This window comes from Dendrobates tinctorius, unplaced genomic scaffold (assembly GCF_039654945.1).
Source record: "Dendrobates tinctorius isolate UK_male_01 unplaced genomic scaffold, ASM3965494v1 ptg000070l, whole genome shotgun sequence".
In the NCBI taxonomy this organism is placed as follows: domain Eukaryota; kingdom Metazoa; phylum Chordata; class Amphibia; order Anura; family Dendrobatidae; genus Dendrobates; species Dendrobates tinctorius.
The window spans coordinates 22,531,183-22,550,346 of record NW_027361738.1 but is presented as its reverse complement, the minus strand read 5'-3'; the positions used below and the strand labels follow the sequence as shown (position 1 = coordinate 22,550,346).

The 19,164-nt window shown below is 41.7% G+C and overlaps 1 protein-coding gene across 4 annotated transcripts in view; it reads right to left on the bottom strand.

Moving 5' to 3' along the window:
* Nucleotides 1–19,164, bottom strand: part of LOC141095454 (ATP-dependent translocase ABCB1-like) — a 485,663-nt gene that overhangs the window by 99,078 nt on the left and 367,421 nt on the right. For all 4 annotated transcript variants that reach the window (XM_073581458.1, XM_073581459.1, XM_073581460.1 and 1 more), the window contains 3 exons: nt 18,868–18,945; nt 17,452–17,535; nt 10,339–10,542 (listed from right to left, as the gene is read on the bottom strand). In XM_073581458.1, the coding sequence (XP_073437559.1) occupies nt 10,339–10,542; nt 17,452–17,535; nt 18,868–18,945 (366 nt within the window). The remainder of the gene's footprint in view (nt 1–10,338; nt 10,543–17,451; nt 17,536–18,867; nt 18,946–19,164) is intronic.

Sequence of the window (19,164 nt, the reverse complement as noted above, 5' to 3'; positions counted from 1 at the left end):
ATGTCATGTGCACCTTCCTCTGTGTCACCGTGTATGGTGGTATAGTGTGCGGGAAGGGGCACCTGAGTCTCATCAGGGTCAGAATCTGGCTCTGTACACTGCGAGGACATTGTAGTGCTCTGAGTGAATGTACCAGCAGAATCATCCATCAGCGGCTGTGCATCAGTGCACTCCATGTCAGATTCATCTTGGCCTGGGTAATTCACCATTTGACTTGATAATCCAGGCATGGTACGTGAAAACAGCTCCATGGAGTAATCAGTAGTATGGCCTGCGTCATCCTTCAATCTTGGTTGGGGTGAAGGACACAAGGAAAGGTGTGGTTCATGAACATGAGCCTCCAATGACGACTCAGTGCTTTTACTTTTTACAACTTCAGAAGAGGAGGCGATAGAGCTGGAGGCTGAGTCAGCAATGTAAGACAAAACTTTTTCCTGATGCTCTGGCTTTAAAAGCGGTTTGCCAACTCCTAGAAAACTAAGCGTTCGAGGCCTTATGTAGCCAGACGATGACGCAGGCTCAACACCTCCTGCATTCTGTCCTATTTTGCTCTTGCCACTACCATCAGATCCACCACCAACACCATCATTACCAGCTGCCAACCCCCGCCCAATTCCACGGCCTCTTCCACCAGCCTTCCTCATTTTTGGTAGAAATGTAGACAAAATCCAACAAACTATATAGTAATGTAAAACAAGGTACAAGGTGTCTATAGGACAGGGGAGATTTTGAATTTCTGCAGACACTTGTGGACACTGGACACTTTTGGATTGTGTGAGGCCCACTGATATCTGAGCGCTATGTGACAGGCTCGATGGCACAGCTGTGACCAAAGTGACTAGAGGATAAGGGAGATTTTGAATCTCTGCACACACTTTTGGACACTGGACACTTTTGGATTGTGTGAGGCCCACTGATATCTGAGCGCTATGTGACAGGCTCGATGGCACAGCTGTGACCAAAGTGACTAGAGGATAAGGGAGATTTTGAATCTCTGCACACACTTTTGGACACTGGACACTTTTGGATTGTGTGAGGCCCACTGATATCTGAGCGCTATGTGACAGGCTCGATGGCACAGCTGTGACCAAAGTGACTAGAGGATAAGGGAGATTTTGAATCTCTGCACACACTTTTGGACACTGGACACTTTTGGATTGTGTGAGGCCCAATGAATATCTGAGCGCTATGTGACAGGCTCGATGGCACAGCTGCTGTGACCAAAGTGACTAGAGGATAAGGGAGATTTTGAATCTCTGCACACACTTTTGGACACTGGACACTTTTGGATTGTGTGAGGCCCACTGATATCTGAGCGCTATGTGACAGGCTCGATGGCACAGCTGTGACCAAAGTGACTAGAGGATAAGGGAGATTTTGAATCTCTGCACACACTTTTGGACACTGGACACTTTTGGATTGTGTGAGGCCCAATGAATATCTGAGCGCTATGTGACAGGCTCGATGGCACAGCAGTGACCAAAGTGACTAGAGGATAAGGGAGATTTTGAATCTCTGCACACACTTTTGGACACTGGACACTTTTGGATTGTGTGAGGCCCTCTGATATCTGAGCGCTATGTCACAGGCTCGATGGCACAGCTGTGACCAAAGTGACTAGAGGATAAGGGATATTTTGAATCTCTGCACACACTTTTGGACACTGGACACTTTTGGATTGTGTGAGGCCCACTGATATCTGAGCGCTATGTGACAGGCTCGATGGCACAGCTGTGACCAAAGTGACTAGAGGATAAGGGAGATTTTGAATCTCTGCACACACTTTTGGACACTGGACACTTTTGGATTGTGTGAGGCCCAATGAATATCTGAGCGCTATGTGACAGGCTCGATGGCACAGCTGCTGTGACCAAAGTGACTAGAGGATAAGGGATATTTTGAATCTCTGCACACACTTTTGGACACTGGACACTTTTGGATTGTGTGAGGCCCACTGATATCTGAGCGCTATGTGACAGGCTCGATGGCACAGCTGTGACCAAAGTGACTAGAGGATAAGGGAGATTTTGAATCTCTGCACACACTTTTGGACACTGGACACTTTTGGATTGTGTGAGGCCCAATGAATATCTGAGCGCTATGTGACAGGCTCGATGGCACAGCTGTGACCAAAGTGACTAGAGGATAAGGGAGATTTTGAATCTCTGCACACACTTTTGGACACTGGACACTTTTGGATTGTGTGAGGCCCAATGAATATCTGAGCGCTATGTGACAGGCTCGATGGCACAGCTGTGACAAAAGTGACTAGAGGATAAGGGAGATTGGATTGCTTTTAAAAAAGCAGTTTGCGGAGCAGTGGGTAAACAGCAATGCCAGCCTGTCAGGAAGCCTTAAAAGGCAGCCCAACAACCAACACCACTGATACACCACAATATAGCCTCCCCTTGCACTGCACACACAGTGACTGGTATGTTGTGCAGGCCAAATTGCTAGCAGCAGAAGCAGTTTTTTTTTCTTCTCAGCAGGACAAAAAAAAAAAATTGGGATTGCTTTTAAAAAAGCAGTTTGCGGAGCAGTGGGTAAACAGCAATGCAGGAATGTCAGGAAGCCTTAGAAGGCAGCCCAACAACCAACACCACTGATACACCACTATATAGCCTCCCCTTGTACTGCACACACAGTGACTGGTGTGTTGTGCAGGCCAAATCGCTAGCAGCAGAAGCAGTTTTTTTGTCTTCTTCCCTGCCTAACGCTCTCCCTACAGAATCAGCAGCAACCTCTCCCTATACTGAGATCGGCAGAAGTAATATGGCGGTCAGCGTGCACGCCCTTTTATACCCCCTGTGACGCCCACCAAAGCAAGCCAATCACTTGCATGCCCTTCTGAAAGATGGTGGTGACCCCTGCCTATGTCATCACGTTGCCCACAGTGTCCGTGGATCCTGATTGGCTGAAAAAGAGCGCAAAACAAACTTTTGAAACGCGACTTTGGCGCGTAAGTCGCCGACCTCGTGGCCGACCTCATCCTAGGGTCGGGTTTCGTTTCATGAAACCCGACTTTGACAAAAGTCGGCGACTTTTGAAATTTTTTGACCCGTTTCGCTCAACTCTACTTATGACCATGTGGTATTTCGTTTTTTCTTTTTTAATAGATTTGCAAAAATTTCTACATTTCTGTTTTTTTGTCAGTCAAGAAGAGGTGCAGAGTGTACATTAATGAGAAAAAAAAATGAACTTTTTGGAATTTACCAAATGACTGCAATGAAACAAAGAGTGAAAAATTTAAACGGGTCTGAATAATTCCATACCCGGTGTGTCACTGCGATGCACACTGTGTGCCTCACTGATGTCTTGGGGAAAACCACTGTCAAGATTGTGTTCCAGCATGCTTTGATACTGCAGCATGAGCGCGTGCCCTTCCAGGGGGGAAGCAACTGGCAAAATTTTCTTTTGCATCTTGGATCGAACAGACTGGCAACCCAGTAGTCATCACTATATCGAATCCTAACAAAATGGACAACAATCATGTTGCAGATAGAGGTAAAAAATAATCATCTTTATTTTTTTATATAGCGCTAACATATTCCGCAGCGCTTTACAGTTTGCACACATTATCGTCGCTGTCCCAATGGGTCTCACAATGTAAATTCCCTATCAGTATGTCTTTGGAATGTGGGAGGAAAACGTAGTGCCCAGAGGAAACCCACGCAAAAACGGGGAGAACATACAAACTCCTTGCAGATGTTGTCCTTGGTGGAATTTGAATCCAGGACTCCAGCGCAGCAAGGGTGCAGTGCTACCCACTGAGCCACCACGCTGCCCTAATGGTGCATGGAGGTGCTCATGGATCCATCTCTTTCATCAAAGACAAGTCCATAGTGTGCTGGTGGTGGAATTATTCTCAAGCTTGCTTCCTCCATCCCTTCCTGGCAACCACGCACTAGAGAGAGGGAATCATTATCCTTTTCATCTCCTAACTGTTGCATGTCCATCACCTCTTCCTTCTCATCCTTCTCCTCATTCTTCTCCATTTGTTCCTCCCATGTCAACTGCCTGTGAGATGACAGACCTGAACTTAGAGATATTGTTAACCCTTTTGTAATCTTCTCTGCTTCCTCCGGGACCAGCACCACCTCCTCATCCAGACTATTCAAACTTTGTTCCAACATGTAGATGACAGTAAGGCTGGGATCTCACTACCGTGTGTGATGCGAGAAACTCGCATGAGTCTCTCGCATCAACACCCGGCACTGCCGTCGGCACTCAGGACCGGAGCTGCGGCTGCATAGAAATAGAAATCGGGTGTTGATGTGAAAGACTCGTGCGAGTTTCTCACATCACACATGGTAGTGTGATCCCGACCTAATAGTAAGGTTGATGACAGCATTATAAGCGATAACAATATTAGTAGCCATTTCGAAAACGTGCAGAAGAGTGCAGAAGTCCTTAATCTACAGTATGTCCACTTCACAAGTGTGATTTGCACCACGTCTGTACTGTGTTGTGCCCGGCTATGCAAAATGTCATACTACACGAGGTCTCGGTGCTGCTGCCACAGTGGCTGGAACATGCGCAGAGTTGAATTCCAAGGTGTAGTTACATCACATATCAACCGGTTAACCGGTAGGCCAAAAGGTCTCTATACCAACTTAAGTGGAATGGTGGAAGTAGGCACACGACAGTGGTTTCTGCATCAGCGCATCCAGGCTGTGACAGTGGAGGAGGAATGACTGTACTATCAGGTTGAGGATGCGAGCCATACAAGGCACGTGTGTAAAGTTGCCACAGTGTAGGGCCACCACCAGGTTTGCACCGTTATCGCATACGGCGTTCCCTGGCTACAGGTTGAGTGTAGACAGCCATTGCTCAAACTCGGTATGGATAGCTGTCCACAACACTTGATCTGTATGACTGCGATCTCCAAGGCATATTAATTTAAACACTGGCTGATTGTGGTGAGCCCTGGCTGCGCAGTACAGAGGTGGTGGGATTCTCTCTGCACTTCTGGAACTTGTGTCTCATTAAGGTAGAAGTTGAGGGTGCAGGTGGAGGCCTTAGAGGAGGTGGAGAAGGTAGAAGCACTGGAGGAAGTGTTAGATACAGAGGTTTGTCCTGCAAATCCTTGAGGATTCCAAGATTGGTGTCTAGTGACACATTGATGTCTAGTACTTTAGTTATTTATCCCCTGGTGTGTACTAGTTTAGTCCTGCCACCCCTGTTGTCTATCAGTTTAGTTGTACATGTTCTGGTGTGTATTTGTTTTGTTCTCCAACCTTAGCTGTTTAGTAAATTAAAAGGAGAGGTCAATGCTAATGAATAAAAACATTAATTGTAAATACGAACATACAAATGCATAAGTAATGGCCCCCCTGAGGAAGCAACCAAAAGTCAAATGTATGTTGGGGACAGCGAGCTGGGGTGCTACCCTAACTAAACCAATGGGCAATTGATGCTGCATTTGATGTATGCTCTCTATTTGTTACCATACATTACTTAATTTTCATTATATGCATTCATATGCTATGGGTGGTATTGTGCATGTTACTGTGTCTGTTTTCAGTGCAGGGACTAAACTGGATGTGCTGTTACACATTATTTAGCTTCAACATAGAGATTATTTAACATCCATTATCTATACACTGTATAGCGCTGCACTGAACATTCGCAAGTACATGTGCACTCATCTACCATGTATATTACTACCTTGATTACTCATAGGATGGTTAACCTACATGCTTCTAGTTGACTGCATTGCATGCACTAACTCTTGGTCATATAATACAAATAGCACCTCTGGCTCCCTTTACTCTGTCACTGTTTCACCCCTTAGCTTGCTCATTATTTGTGTTGGAAGTTTGCATTTACAATGAATTATTTCAATAAAATATATGTTTTTATTAATTAGTATGGACTATATCCTCTCCTTGTTTCATTATCTTACAGAGTCGCTATTTTTCTCAATCTTAGGGCACTTTTTTTGCATATATATATATACATAATCTACAAAAATGTTGAACTGGAGATTTTTCTAGCTGTTTAGTATTTTAGTTCTCCAACCTCTGTCTAGTAGTTTAATTCTCTACCTTATGGTGTGCATTTGTTTTGTTGTCCAACGCTAGCTGTTTAGTAATTTAGTTCTCCAATCCTGTTGTCTAGTATTTTAGTTCTCCATCCTATGGTGTGTAGTGTAGCTTTAAGGGAATGGGTGATATCTGCGACATGCTGGTCTAGCGCAGGCATATCTTTCTAAGAGAAATAATGTTGATTGGGCAACTGGTACTGGGGGGCTGCAACAGCTATCAGCTTTTAGAAACCGTCTGTATCCAAAAGGCTAAATAGCTTAATTTCCGTGGCCAACAAATTGCATTGGCCATCCAATAGTCATAGAGATCACAGGCTGTGAGCAACGCAGAACCGCGTGCTTTGATTTATGGAGCGAAGAGCTCTCAGCTGGACCCTATCGTCCAGACAATTACACGACTGGGCATCAATTAACCAAGAAGGCCACAAGCTGGTCACAATAATTAGTTTTTGGAAAACTAAAAGTGAGCTTACGACATATCTACCTCCGGATCAATACACATGGAAATGTGTGCATATGCCGCCATAAAATCATTACTAACTCCACAATAGCCCCACACTCCTCGCTGCCACCAACACTCCTGTTTTTTAAAAAATAAATACAGGCCCAATGGACTCGATTCTCTGAGATCGGTCAAAAACAGCAGGCATGTCCGCTTCCTTTACAGCTGACGGGCTTTCATTCAGCCTGACTGGAGCGGGTAAAGAACCAGAGGTACTGGGATTCCTCTACTCAGTTTGTTTTTGCAACGTTGGTAGATAATGGGAGTTGGCTCATCCTATGCAGTGTCAAAAGAGGCCAAGGCTAGGCAACCCCATCTGTTCAGTTTGTGACTATCTGCCATTTTCTTGTAGTGTTCTGGCTGCTGGTCTTTTTCCCCCGGTGCTGGGTTTGTCTTGGGTCAGGTGATTGTATCACCCTTCATTAACCTGCATCTGTCTCCCATTCCTTGCTGGACAACAGTGTTAATCCGCTTGAAGTCTGGCTTGGAGCCTTGCTTTGCCTTCTGTGTGTATAATTAGTGCAGTTCTATGACCTCTGGTTCTGCTAGTCTTAGTTTCTGTTTTCAGTTTTTTTCTGCTGCCTTCCCTTTGTTTTTCTATTAGGAGGTGACCCGTTTTTGTACCCAGTCCTTAGATCTGTCAGGGACCCCCTTCCCCTATCTTTAGGTCTTTGCTTGAGATTAACCTAGGATCGTCAGTGGGTCTATTCACAAGGAATGGGTCTCCCTCCTCATCGTAGGGTATCAGCCTAGTCGCAGTGCAGGGTCAGTTTTCCCCTTCCTACCCTAGTCCTGTGCTGCAGAACCGTGACAGCTGGCCACAGTTGTGATTGAGGATACAGTGCTTGTTGTGGTTGCATCACTCTGTGTCTACACCGTACAGCGCAATGTAACTGCCTCGTCTTCCTCCTTCACCTCCTCAGATGACCTACTCAGCTGCCTGCCTCTGTGTTCATGCCATATGGGATTTACAACATCATCATTATTCTCTGTGTTATCCCATTCTTTGCCCTCAGAGTCACCCTCCTACTCTTCTTGTCATGTCAGCACAGTACAGTCCATCTGAGCCTCAAATATCTGAGTCTCATCAGGATCACCTCACCCTCAGGGGTTAACGTCTGGCGACAAGGTTCAGGATGCTGCTCGGACCCTACTTCGCCTTGGCCCGGATCCAAGCTAAAAATATTCCCCCTTCTACAATGATCTCGCTTTTTCCCACTCATGTTGCTCAGGTAGTGTGGTTGGAGTACACTGTTACCAACAAAAAATTTGACTTTTTAATCTGCACCAGATCTGTACACCGCTGAATTTCAGCAACAGTAAATGACAACGTGAAATATGGCATGCTGAATCTCTGAAAAAAAAATCATTTTTTTTTACTCTGCAACAGCTCTGCACACAGCTGAAGTTCAGTGGCATTAGATGTCAAGGTGAAATATGGCGGAAAAAAAGTATTTTTTTAGTGTGGATGAGGCCTGTATAACATAGAAGATATGCTCCAAACAATTTCAAAGTGAGATCTCCCCTACTGTATCACGTGAGTAACAGAAGAAAGAATTGTCTCAGTGTGGATGAGGCATGTATAACAAAGAAAATATGCTCCAAACAATTTTAAAGTGAGATCTCCCCTACTTTATCACATTAGTAAAAGAAGAATGAATTGCTTCAGAGTGGATGAGGCCTGTATAACAAAGAATATATGCTCCAAACAATTTCAAAGTGAGATCTACCCTACTGTAGCACATTAGTAACAGAAGAAATTTTTCTTGTGTGGATGACGCGTGTATAACATAGAAGATATGCTCCAAACAATTTCAAACTGAGATCTCCCTACTGTATCACGTTAGTAGCAGATGAAAGAATTGTTTCAGTGTGGACGCTTCAAACAATTTCAAACTGCAAACTCCCCTATTGTATCATATTAGTGACAGAAGAAAGTATTTTTGTGTGTGGATGAGACCTGTATACATTAGAATATATGCTCCAAACAATTTCAAACATCAGATCTAGCCTGCTGTGTATTTGTCATAGAATTTTTTTTTATTTTTTATTTACTCTGCATGAGATCTACACACAGCTGAATTTCACCGCCACAAAATGAGAAGGTGGAATATGGCGTGCTGTATCAAGTATGTGGCAGAAAAATATATTTTTTTATTCTGCAACAGCTCTGCACAAAAATGAATTTCACTGTCACTAAATGACAAGATGAGATATAGCGCGTCGTTTTTCAAACATATTCGCTCATCTCTAATAGTTATATCTAAGGTGGATTTCCCTTGATGGCTGCAGGCTCCGACGATGAGCCCACAACTTTTCTGGCACATGTCAGCTGATTTGAACAGCCGACATGTGCCCCTAACAGCGGCAGGTGGAATTGCGATCTACCCGTGGCTGCTAACATGTTAAATGCCGCTGTCAGTCTCTGACAGCGGCATTTAACATGCTTCCGCTGGAAGGGCATCACCAATCCGGCCATGTAGATCTTTATGGTTGTTATTGCCAGATTTCTATGAGTGCCACCTAGTGGTCGGCGCTACATAGCAAGTGATCATTTTAGCTGCATAGAGCAGGGCTGAAGCCCCGCTCTGTATAGCACAAGCGATCGGATGATCACAGTTTCTAGTCTACCATGGAGACTATTGAAGCAAGTAAAAAGTAAAACAAAATGTTTCTAAAAATATAAAAAAATATAAAAGTTCAACTCACCCATTCACCCCATTCAAAATAAAACAATAAAGAAAACCCCCCACAAATTTGGTATTGCCGCATTCTTAATTGCCCAATCTATCACTATACAAAAAGAATTAATCCGATCCGTAAATGGCATAATGTTAAAAAAAAGTCAAAACCCCAATACATGTTTGGTATCTATGAACTCATAATGACCTGGAAAATCATAATGGAAGAGCAGTTTTAGCATTTAGTGAACATGGTAAAATAACAAAGCAAAAAAACAATGGCACTTTTTTGCAATTTCACCACACTTAGGAATGCTTTGTTCTGCTTACTTTCCGCATGTGGCTGTGCTCACCATGCAAAAAGTAAGCAGAACATTTGCGGATGGTACCCATGGTCTGGAGGAGAGGAGACTGTCCTCCAGGCCATGGGTACCATATCCCTGTAAAAAATAGAATTAAAATAAAAATTCTTACCTTCTGATGTCCCTCTCAGCGTCACCAGGCCTCAGCGATGCTCCCGGCAGGTCCCGTTCCCAGTGATGCATTGTGACAATGACCTTTGATGACATTGCGGTCTTGCGAGACCGAGACCGCACCGTCATCAAAGGTCATTGTCGCAATGCATTAGTGGGAACGGGACCTACCGGGAGCATCGCGATGATTGGGAACGCTGCACTAGACGCCGGAAGGTGAGAAAAACACCATTTTTTATTTTATTATTTTTAACATTAGATCTTTTTACTACTGATGCTGCATAGACAGCCTCAATAGTAAAAAGTTGGTCACAATAGTCAAATACTATGTTTGACGAGTATGTCCAACCTGTCAATCAGTTTTCCAAGCGATGCTACAGATTGCTTGGAAAACGCTAGCATTCTGCAAGCTAATTACGCTTGCAAATCGCTAGTTTTTCCCCGGGAAATAGGCGGGAATTAAAATGCGGTTTTCTCGCATATTTCCCGCAGAATGGAAGTCCGGAATTCCCACGGAAATTTCCGCGGCAATTCCGCAACGTGTGCACATAGCCTTAAAAAAAAATCAAATTAACTAATTGTCTAGAAGATTGGATTTTTGACTGGTACATGAGAATGACAGAAATATTAATGTACCCTTCCAGCTTCCTCCAGGGCCTTGCGATCACTGGAAGCGTAATGTAAGGCAGCCTTATTCTTAATGATGTTGACTGCAATTACTAATGGACCATATGCAAAGATGATTAGTGACAATTGCCAGCCATATACAAAGGAAATGATGACTGCAGAAAGCAGAGTGAACACATTCATTGTTATTATTCCCAGTTGCTTTCCAGTAACCTAGAAGATAGAAATGTTATTGAAGTTAAGAAGAGGACAATGTCTTGTGTCAAAGCTGAAAATAAGTGCTGAAATCATCCAGTGTAGTAATATACCTTATTTTATAAATATATTTGGTACACTTGTATGAATGAACATTGAAGTAATGTCAGAAATAATTACAGTATGCAACATTTCATCAAAATGTCAGAAATTCTCAATGACTTCTCTGCAGTTGACCAGTAAGACACAGCAGATGACATATTGTATGGAAAACCTATTGATGTTTTTAGCCAGCAGGGAAAAAATACATTCTTTGTGTACTTACTAGCATACTTAATTATTTAAATGCTCTCCAATGTTCCAATTTAAGTTCCCTTTCCCTTTTCCCGGTCCTGGAATTTCCTAGTCTGTGTTGTTTTAAATTGCAAAGAAGCTAAGGTCATCTCTAATTTTTGGTTTTTGCTTCCAAACAGTGTACGTTGTTATGTTGTTCCACTCAGTACATCCGGATGCCAACGGAGCTGAAAATAGCCAGTTGGTGGGGATGTCAGGTGTCTGACCCAACTAACTGATATTATTGGCCTAGCCATAGGATAGGTCATCAGTCAGTTCAGGGCTAGGCTATTTTCTCCTGTTCTCGACCAGGCATATTTTTCGAGTATTATCGTACATGGTCTCTTATGTGTCTATTTGCATATTGCTTTATTTGTTTTACAACCAAAAATCACAGTAAAAAAACATTTGAAATTGCTTTACCCTTTCCATACAAATTATTTTTATCTCTATTTTTTCCAACAGAATGAGAGCTAGAAACAGTGATCAGACTTTAATTTATTTTGCACACTCTGCCTTCCCTCCATGGTCTTAAAAGACTTTAGGCAATATTTTAATTGTTGATTTCCTCTTTAACTCTGGCAGCCATATTAACCCACGTTAAATGGGAAATAAAGACATAAGATCCTGTGCTATCCCTACACTCATATGATTGCTAGGTCCAGAGGAGGAAGCACTCTGTTTCCTAATCTGCATACACAAGCACTGGTTCAACGTTATGTATACATCGATTGAAAAGGTAAGCATGGTAATAAACATGTTTGCCTTCTGCTCTGGAAGTCTTGCTGTTTTTGGCAACCAAATCCCTGCCACATAGCTACATGATCTCAAGCAAGCTGCTTACTCTACATTGACATGTTAGAAATTCAGTGCAAAGTAAAGTGCAGACCGCCAGGATGTTAATAGTCTATGAGGAGGGTAAGGGGGTCCAGAAGTAGTTAAAATTAAAATAGTGGACCACCCTTTTTATAAGCATGTTTTCTTGAACCTTATAAAGCAGGTGTATTTACTTTGTAAAAATCACATCAAAGTAGCTGTAAAATTAAAATGAGCATGTTAAGAATCAATCTAAAGCTGGACTCACCTTAACGCCTTAGTGAAAGTGCCAATTTGGTACTTACTGTTATGACCAAGCCAATTTTTACAATTCTGACCTCTGTCACTTTATGAGGTTACAGCTTTGGAATGCTTCAACAGATTACACTGATTATGAGAATGTTTTTTCTTGAAATATTGTACTTCATGTCAGTGGTAAAATTTCTTTGATATAACTTGCATTTATTTATGAAAAAAATGGAAATTTGGCAAAAAAATTGAAAATTTTGCAATTTTCAAACTTTTAATTTTTGTACCCTTAAATCAGAGAGCGGTGTCACACAAAATAATTAATAAATAACATTTCCCACATGCCTTCTTTACATCAGCACAATTTTGGAAAAATATTTTTTTGTTAGGACGTTATAAGGGTTAACAGTTGATTAGCGAGTTCTTATTTTTCCAACAAAATTTACAAAACCTTTTTTTAGAGACCACCTCACATTTGAAGTGAGTTTGGGGGGGCAAGATAACAGAAAATACCCAAAAGTGACACTATTCTAAAAACTGCTCCCTCAAGGTGCCCAAAACCTCATTTAAGAAGTTTATTAACCCTTCAGGTGTTTCACGAGAACTAAAGCAACATGGAAGGAAAAAATGTACATTTTACTTTTTTCACAAAAAATTTACTTTGGAACCAATTTTTTTTTTTTTCACAAGAGTATCAGGAAAAAATGGACCACAAAATTTGTTGTGCAATTTCTCCTGAATACAATAATACCCCATATGTGGGGAAAAGCCACTGTTTGGGTGCATCAATACAAAAAGGTTGGGGGAACAAGAGGCGCAATAGTGCCCTATCACTAGTGACACTACAATGTGAGTGGTATAATGCAGTTCCACTCACCTATTCCAGTTGTGTGACCCACAACTGGCTTGAAGACATAACACTGTATCAGCTGCTGCAGGACTTCCACTGACCACTCCAACGTGGAAAAACTGCCAGAAAATATGGGAAGCAAGGTGTGCCACAGTCCGCGCTGCTGAGTCCACAGTCCACCCTGATATCCCTGAGGAAGGTGCCAGGAAGGGCGCCGAAACGCGTAGGAAGGAATAAAGAAGTACTTTGTTACAACATCTTGCATCCCAGGTGATTTTGTGGACTCAGCAGCGCGGACTGTGGCACACCTTGCTTCCCATATTTTCTGGCTGTTTGGGTGCATGGCATGGCTCAGAAGGGAGGGAGCACCGTTTGACTTTTTGAACGCACAATTGGCTGGAATCAATGGTGGCACCATGTCATGTTTGGAAAACCCCCTAATGTACCTAAACAGTGGAAACCCCCCAATTCTATCTACAACCATAACTCCAATACACTCCTAACCCTAATCCCAACCCTATCCATAACCCTAACCACAACCTTAACCCCAACACACCCCTAACCCTAATCCCAACCCTAATTTAACTCTAACCACAAACCTAACCCTAACACACTCCAACCCCAATCCAAACCCTAACCCTAATCCCAACCCTGGCCCCAACCCCAACTTTAGCCCCATCCTAACCTCAATTTTAGCCCCAACTCTATCCCTAACTTTAGTCTCAACCCTAACCCTAACTTTAGCCCAAACCCTAACTGTAGCCCAATTCACTTTAGCCCAATTCACTCAGAAAGGAGGTAAGAAAATTTCTAAAACAATCTACAGGGAGGAGATTGGAACAAAACAAAATCCTCTAAACTGCATGCTCGTAAATGCCAGAAGCCTGACAAGCAAGATGGAAGAACTAGAAGCAGAAATATCTACAGGTAACTATGACATAGTGGGAATAACCGAGACATGGATAGATGAAAGCTATGACTGGACAGGGTTACAGTCTATTTAGAAAGGATCGTAAAAATCGGAGAGTAGGAGGGGTTTGTCTTTATGTAAAGTCTTGTCTAAAGTGCACTTTAAGGGAAGATATTAGCGAAGGGAATGAGGATGTCAAGTCCATATGGTCTGACATATATGGAGGGAAAAATAGTAACAAAATTCTCATTGGGGTCTGTTACAAACCCCTAGATATAACAGAAATCATGGAAAGTCTAATACTAAGGCAGATAGATGAAGCTGCAACCCATAATGAGGTTGTTGTTAAGGGGGACTTTAACTACCCAGATATTAACTGGAAAACAGAGATCTGCAAAACCCACAAAGGTAACATGTTTCTGCTAATAACAAAGAAAAATTATCTTTCACAATTTGTGCAGAATCCAATCAACGGAGCAGCACTTTTAGATCTAATGCTATCTAGTAGACCTGACAGAATAACAAATCTGCAGGTCGTCGGGCATCTAGGAAATAGCGACCACAATATTATACAGTTTCACTTGTCTTTCGCTAGGGGGACTTGTCAGGGAGTCATAAAAACACTGAACTTTAGGAAGGCAAAGTTTGACCAGCTTAGAGATGTCCTTAATCTGGTTGACTGGAACAATGTCCTCAGAAAAAAAGAAAACAGATAATAAATGAGAAATGTTTAAGAACATCCTTAATAGTCACTGTTTTTACCTTGTGGGAATAAAAGGACAGGAAATATGAAAAACCCAATGTGGCTAAACAAAGAGTAGTAGTAAAAGTAAGAGGGGTAATTAACAGTAAAAAGAAAGCATTTAAACTACTAAAGCAAGATGGCACCGTTGAAGCTCTAAAAAACTATAGGGAGAAAAATACTTTATCTAAAAAACTAATTAAAGCTGCCAAAAAGGAAACAGAGAAGCACATTGCTAAGGAGAGTAAAACTAATCCCAAACTGTTCTTCAACTATATCAATAGTAAAAGAATCAAAAGTGAAAGTGTAGGCCCCTTAAAATAATTGTGAGGAAAGAATGATTGTAGATGACGAGGAAAAAGCTAATATGTTAAACACCTTCTTCATCACGGTATTCACGGTGGAAAATTAAATGCTAGGTGAAATGTCAAGAGACAAAGAAAACCCTATATTATGGGTCACTAATCTAACCCAAGAAGAAGTGCGAAACCGGCTAAGTAAGATTAAAATAGATAAATCTCCAGGTCCGGATGGCATACACCCACGAGTACTAAGAGAACTAAGTAATGTAATATACAAACCATTATTTCTTATATTTAGGGACTCTATAGCAACAGAGTCTGTTCCACAGGACTGGCGCATACCAAATGTGATACCAATATTTAAAAAGGGCTCTAAAAGTGAACCTGGAAATTATAGGCCAGGAAGTCTAACCTCTATTGTTGGTTAAATATTGGAAGGGTTTCTGAGGGATGTTATTCTGGATTATCTCAATGAGAATAACTGTTTAACTCCATAACAGCATGGATTTATGAGGAATCGCTCCTGTCAATCAATTTTTATGAAGAGGTAAGCTATAGTCTAGACCAGTGGTTCCCAAACTCCAGTCCTCGCGGACCCAAACAGGTCAAGTTTTCAGGATTTCCTTAGTATTTCACAGGTGATGGTAGTATCATCAAGGCATCAGGAATTCTCTCACATGTGTAACACTATGGAAATCCTGAAAACATGACCTGTTGGGGTCCACGAGGACTGGAGTTTGGGAACCACTGGTCTAGACCAAGGTGAATCATTGGACGTGGTATATCTTGATTTTTCTAAAGCGTTTGATACCGTGCCACACAAAAGGTTGGTACACAAAATGAGAATGCTGGGTCTGGGGGAAAATGTGTGTAAATGGGTAAGTAACTGGCTTAGTGATAGAAGGCAGAGGGTGGTTATATACTCTAACTGAGTCACTGTGACCAGTGGGGTACTGCAGGGGTCGGTGTTGGGACCTATTCTCTTCAACATATTTATTAACGATCTGGTAGAAGGTTTACACAGTAAAATATCGATATTTGCAGATGATGCAAAACTATGTAAAGCAGTCAATACAAGAGAAGATCGTATTCTGCTATAGATGGATCTGGATAAGTTGGAAACATGGGCCAAAAGGTGGCAGATGCTGGTAAACAATGATACAGTAAATGTAAGGTTATACACATGGGAAGAAGGAATCAATATCACCATTACATAATGAATGGTAAACCACTGGGTAGATCTGGCATGAAGAAGGACTTGGGGATCCTAGTTAATGATAAACTTACCTGGAGCAGCCAGTGCCAGGCAGCGGCTGCCAAGGCAAACAGGATCATGGGGTGTATTAAAATATTAAAAGAGGACTGGATACACATGATGAGAGCACTATACTCCCTCTGTACAAATCCCTAGTTAGACCGCACATGGAGTACTGTGTACAGTTTTGGACACAAAGGAGGGCAACAAAATTAATAAAGGGGATGGGAGAACTACAATACCCAGAAAGATTAGCAACATTAGGATTATTTAGTCTAGAAAAAAAGACGACTGAGGGGCCATCTTATAACCATGTATAAGTATATAAGGGGGCAATACAAATATCTTTCCGAGGATCTGTTTATTCCAAAGAAGGTGACGGTCACAAGGGAGCATTCTCTGCGTCTGAAGGAGAGAAGATTTTTCCATCAACATAGAAGAGAATTCTTTACTGTTAGAGCAGTGAGACTCTGGTATTCCTTGCCTGAGGAGGTGGTGATGGCGAACTCAGTCGAAGGGTTCAAGAGAGGCCTGGATGTCTTCCTGGAGCATAACAATATTGTACCTTACAGTTATTAGGTTCTTTGGAAGGACGTAGAGCTGGGGATTTATTCTGATGAAATATAGGCTGAACTGGATGGACAAATGTCTTTTTTCAGCCTTGCTAACTATGTTACTATGTTACTTTAGCCCAACTCTAATTCTAACTCTAAAATGGAAATAAATACATTTTTTTTTATTTTATTATTTTTCTCTAACTAAGGGAGTGATAAAGGGGGGTTTGATTTACTTTTTTTATTTCAATCACTGTGATAGGGTCTATCACAGTGATCAAAATGAACCAATAGCAATAATTTCCTATTGCTGATGGGTGCCGGGTGTCAGATCTCAGTGGGCGCACTACACATGCGCCCGCCATTTTCTCCCAAAAGAAGACGCCGGCGACCCGGGAGACTTCACGGGCGGTTGCAGGGACAACGCAGGTATCGAGGGGATCGGAGGACCCTATTTCTCTCTTCTCTGATGTGCAATCACATCAGAGGGGAGAGAAATTAAATGGAAAAACAGACTTTTTTTGCGGCCGCCGTTATACCGTTAATAACGGCAATAGCAACACCGGGGTCGGTAAAAACCAACCCGAATCATGTTCTCTGGAGACTCAGCTACCCTGGTAGCTGAGAGCCCAGAGAAATTCTGAATCTGGGGGGTGCTATAACCTTATTCCTCAGCCCCGTTAAAAAGCGGAGCTGTAGTTTAAGTACCCTTAACTGCTGCCATTAAAAGGCATGTCGGCGGTCGTTAAGGGGTTAATATTAGCCAGGAAAATCTTCAAATAGGCATATACAAGCTCCAGTTTTGCATTGACTTTCAAAGTAAGTACACCAGCCTCATAAGAGTCTAAGTGAGCTGTAAAATAATGTATGGTTTGTATTGTGAAATCTGATGATAGACTCTTGCTTTCATACTTACCCCTGTAATCTGAGAGGCATTCATTGAAAGTCTTGTGAGAAGGACTCCGACAGAATTTTTTTGCTCATCAAAATAGGCCATATCCTATTAGTGGAAAGTGAAAATGATAATATATTATTAAATGCTCTTCAATATGATATTTTCTGAGTTTTAAGGATGTCAAAGCTCTCCATGAAAAAAAAATCCCATAAAGATCTTGAAGTTTAGCAGTATAAAGGTAAGTGAATCTTTGGTGTTTGGTGCTTTTACTGGATTTTTAGATTAAAAAAATTATCCCCAACATTGAAATTTAAATGACAGGTGATCAACAGAAGTCCAACCCCTGGGACCCCAGCCAGTCCAAAACAGGGCTCTGATATACACTGTTGGAATGAAGGGGTGGCAGCACATCCTTTGGAATGGTGATGATGGAAGATTCAGATGGTGGGAATTTCAGAGAGATAGGCTGGGCTCCTACTGATGGGATTATAAGTTTCAATTATAAAAATAATATTTTAAATGGGATCTGTTAGCAGGATTTCAGAACCTAAACTATTTATATACACATGTAGCTTTTTCAATGACAAGTCCAGCAATGCCTTTACGCGGGTGGTCCATTCCTCCATTACTGGGAAATCAGCATTTGAATTACTATGAATTCCAATAAATGTGAATTTATATTGACAGATGGCTCCTTTATCTGAAGTCATGCAGCATAGAGACTGTCAGTCAAGCAGGAAGAGGGGATGCTGGGTGAGGAATAGAGCTGAAGCAACAGAGGCTCCAGACCTAACATAGTCCTTCAGCGTCACTTGCATATCAATTCAAATGCTGATTTCTCAGTAACAGACAAATGGAATGGCCATGTAAAGGTACTGCTGGACTTGTTTTGAAAGAGCAACATGCACATATAAATTGCTTGGGGGCTAAACTCGTGCTGACAAATTCCCTTTAAGGATGGAGTGGCACTTTAAAATAGCTTTTTATCTCTACTTTCTCTCTAGTATAGTCTTATCCCTGTGTACTCATGGGCAAAAAATATACTCAGATTTCGAGGACCCACCACACACACTCATGTTAACCCTACCTGGAAATATCTGCAATGAACCTTGCCTCTATGAAACACGGCAGGCAATAAAATGTTTCTGTTAAAAATATATACTAACCAACGAACTCTCATAATAGCTTTTGCTCAACATGGAGCTAATTGATACTGACGCCTCCTGACTTACAAGGTTCCATTAAGTTTTTGTTGGGACTCCAGTAATTTATATTGGAATAAAAGGGCTACAAAGTGCACTATTCTGGCCATTAAATAATTCATACACTCTGACAAATTGGCAAAAATATAAGTTATGTAAAGAACCTGTAGCACCATATTAATATTCAGAATCTAATATTTATTAGCAAGAAGAAGCATAGAAACAACTACGGTACCTGTCGAAGAAGTGCCTTAAATGACAAAGATCTGAGCCTCATTGCTAGACTTTCCCCAGACTTTCCAAGCATGAAACCCTGAAAAATACATTATGTGAGAAAACATTTATTGCATCTTTTAATTCTAGTTTATTCAGAATTACAGCGGCATGTAAAAGTTTGGGCATCCCTGGTCAAAACTACTGTTATTGTGAACATTTAAGCAAGTTGAAGATAAAATGATTTCTAAAAGGACTAAACTTAAAGATGTTTCCTTTCCATTTTAGGCAAATATATATATATATATATACACTCACT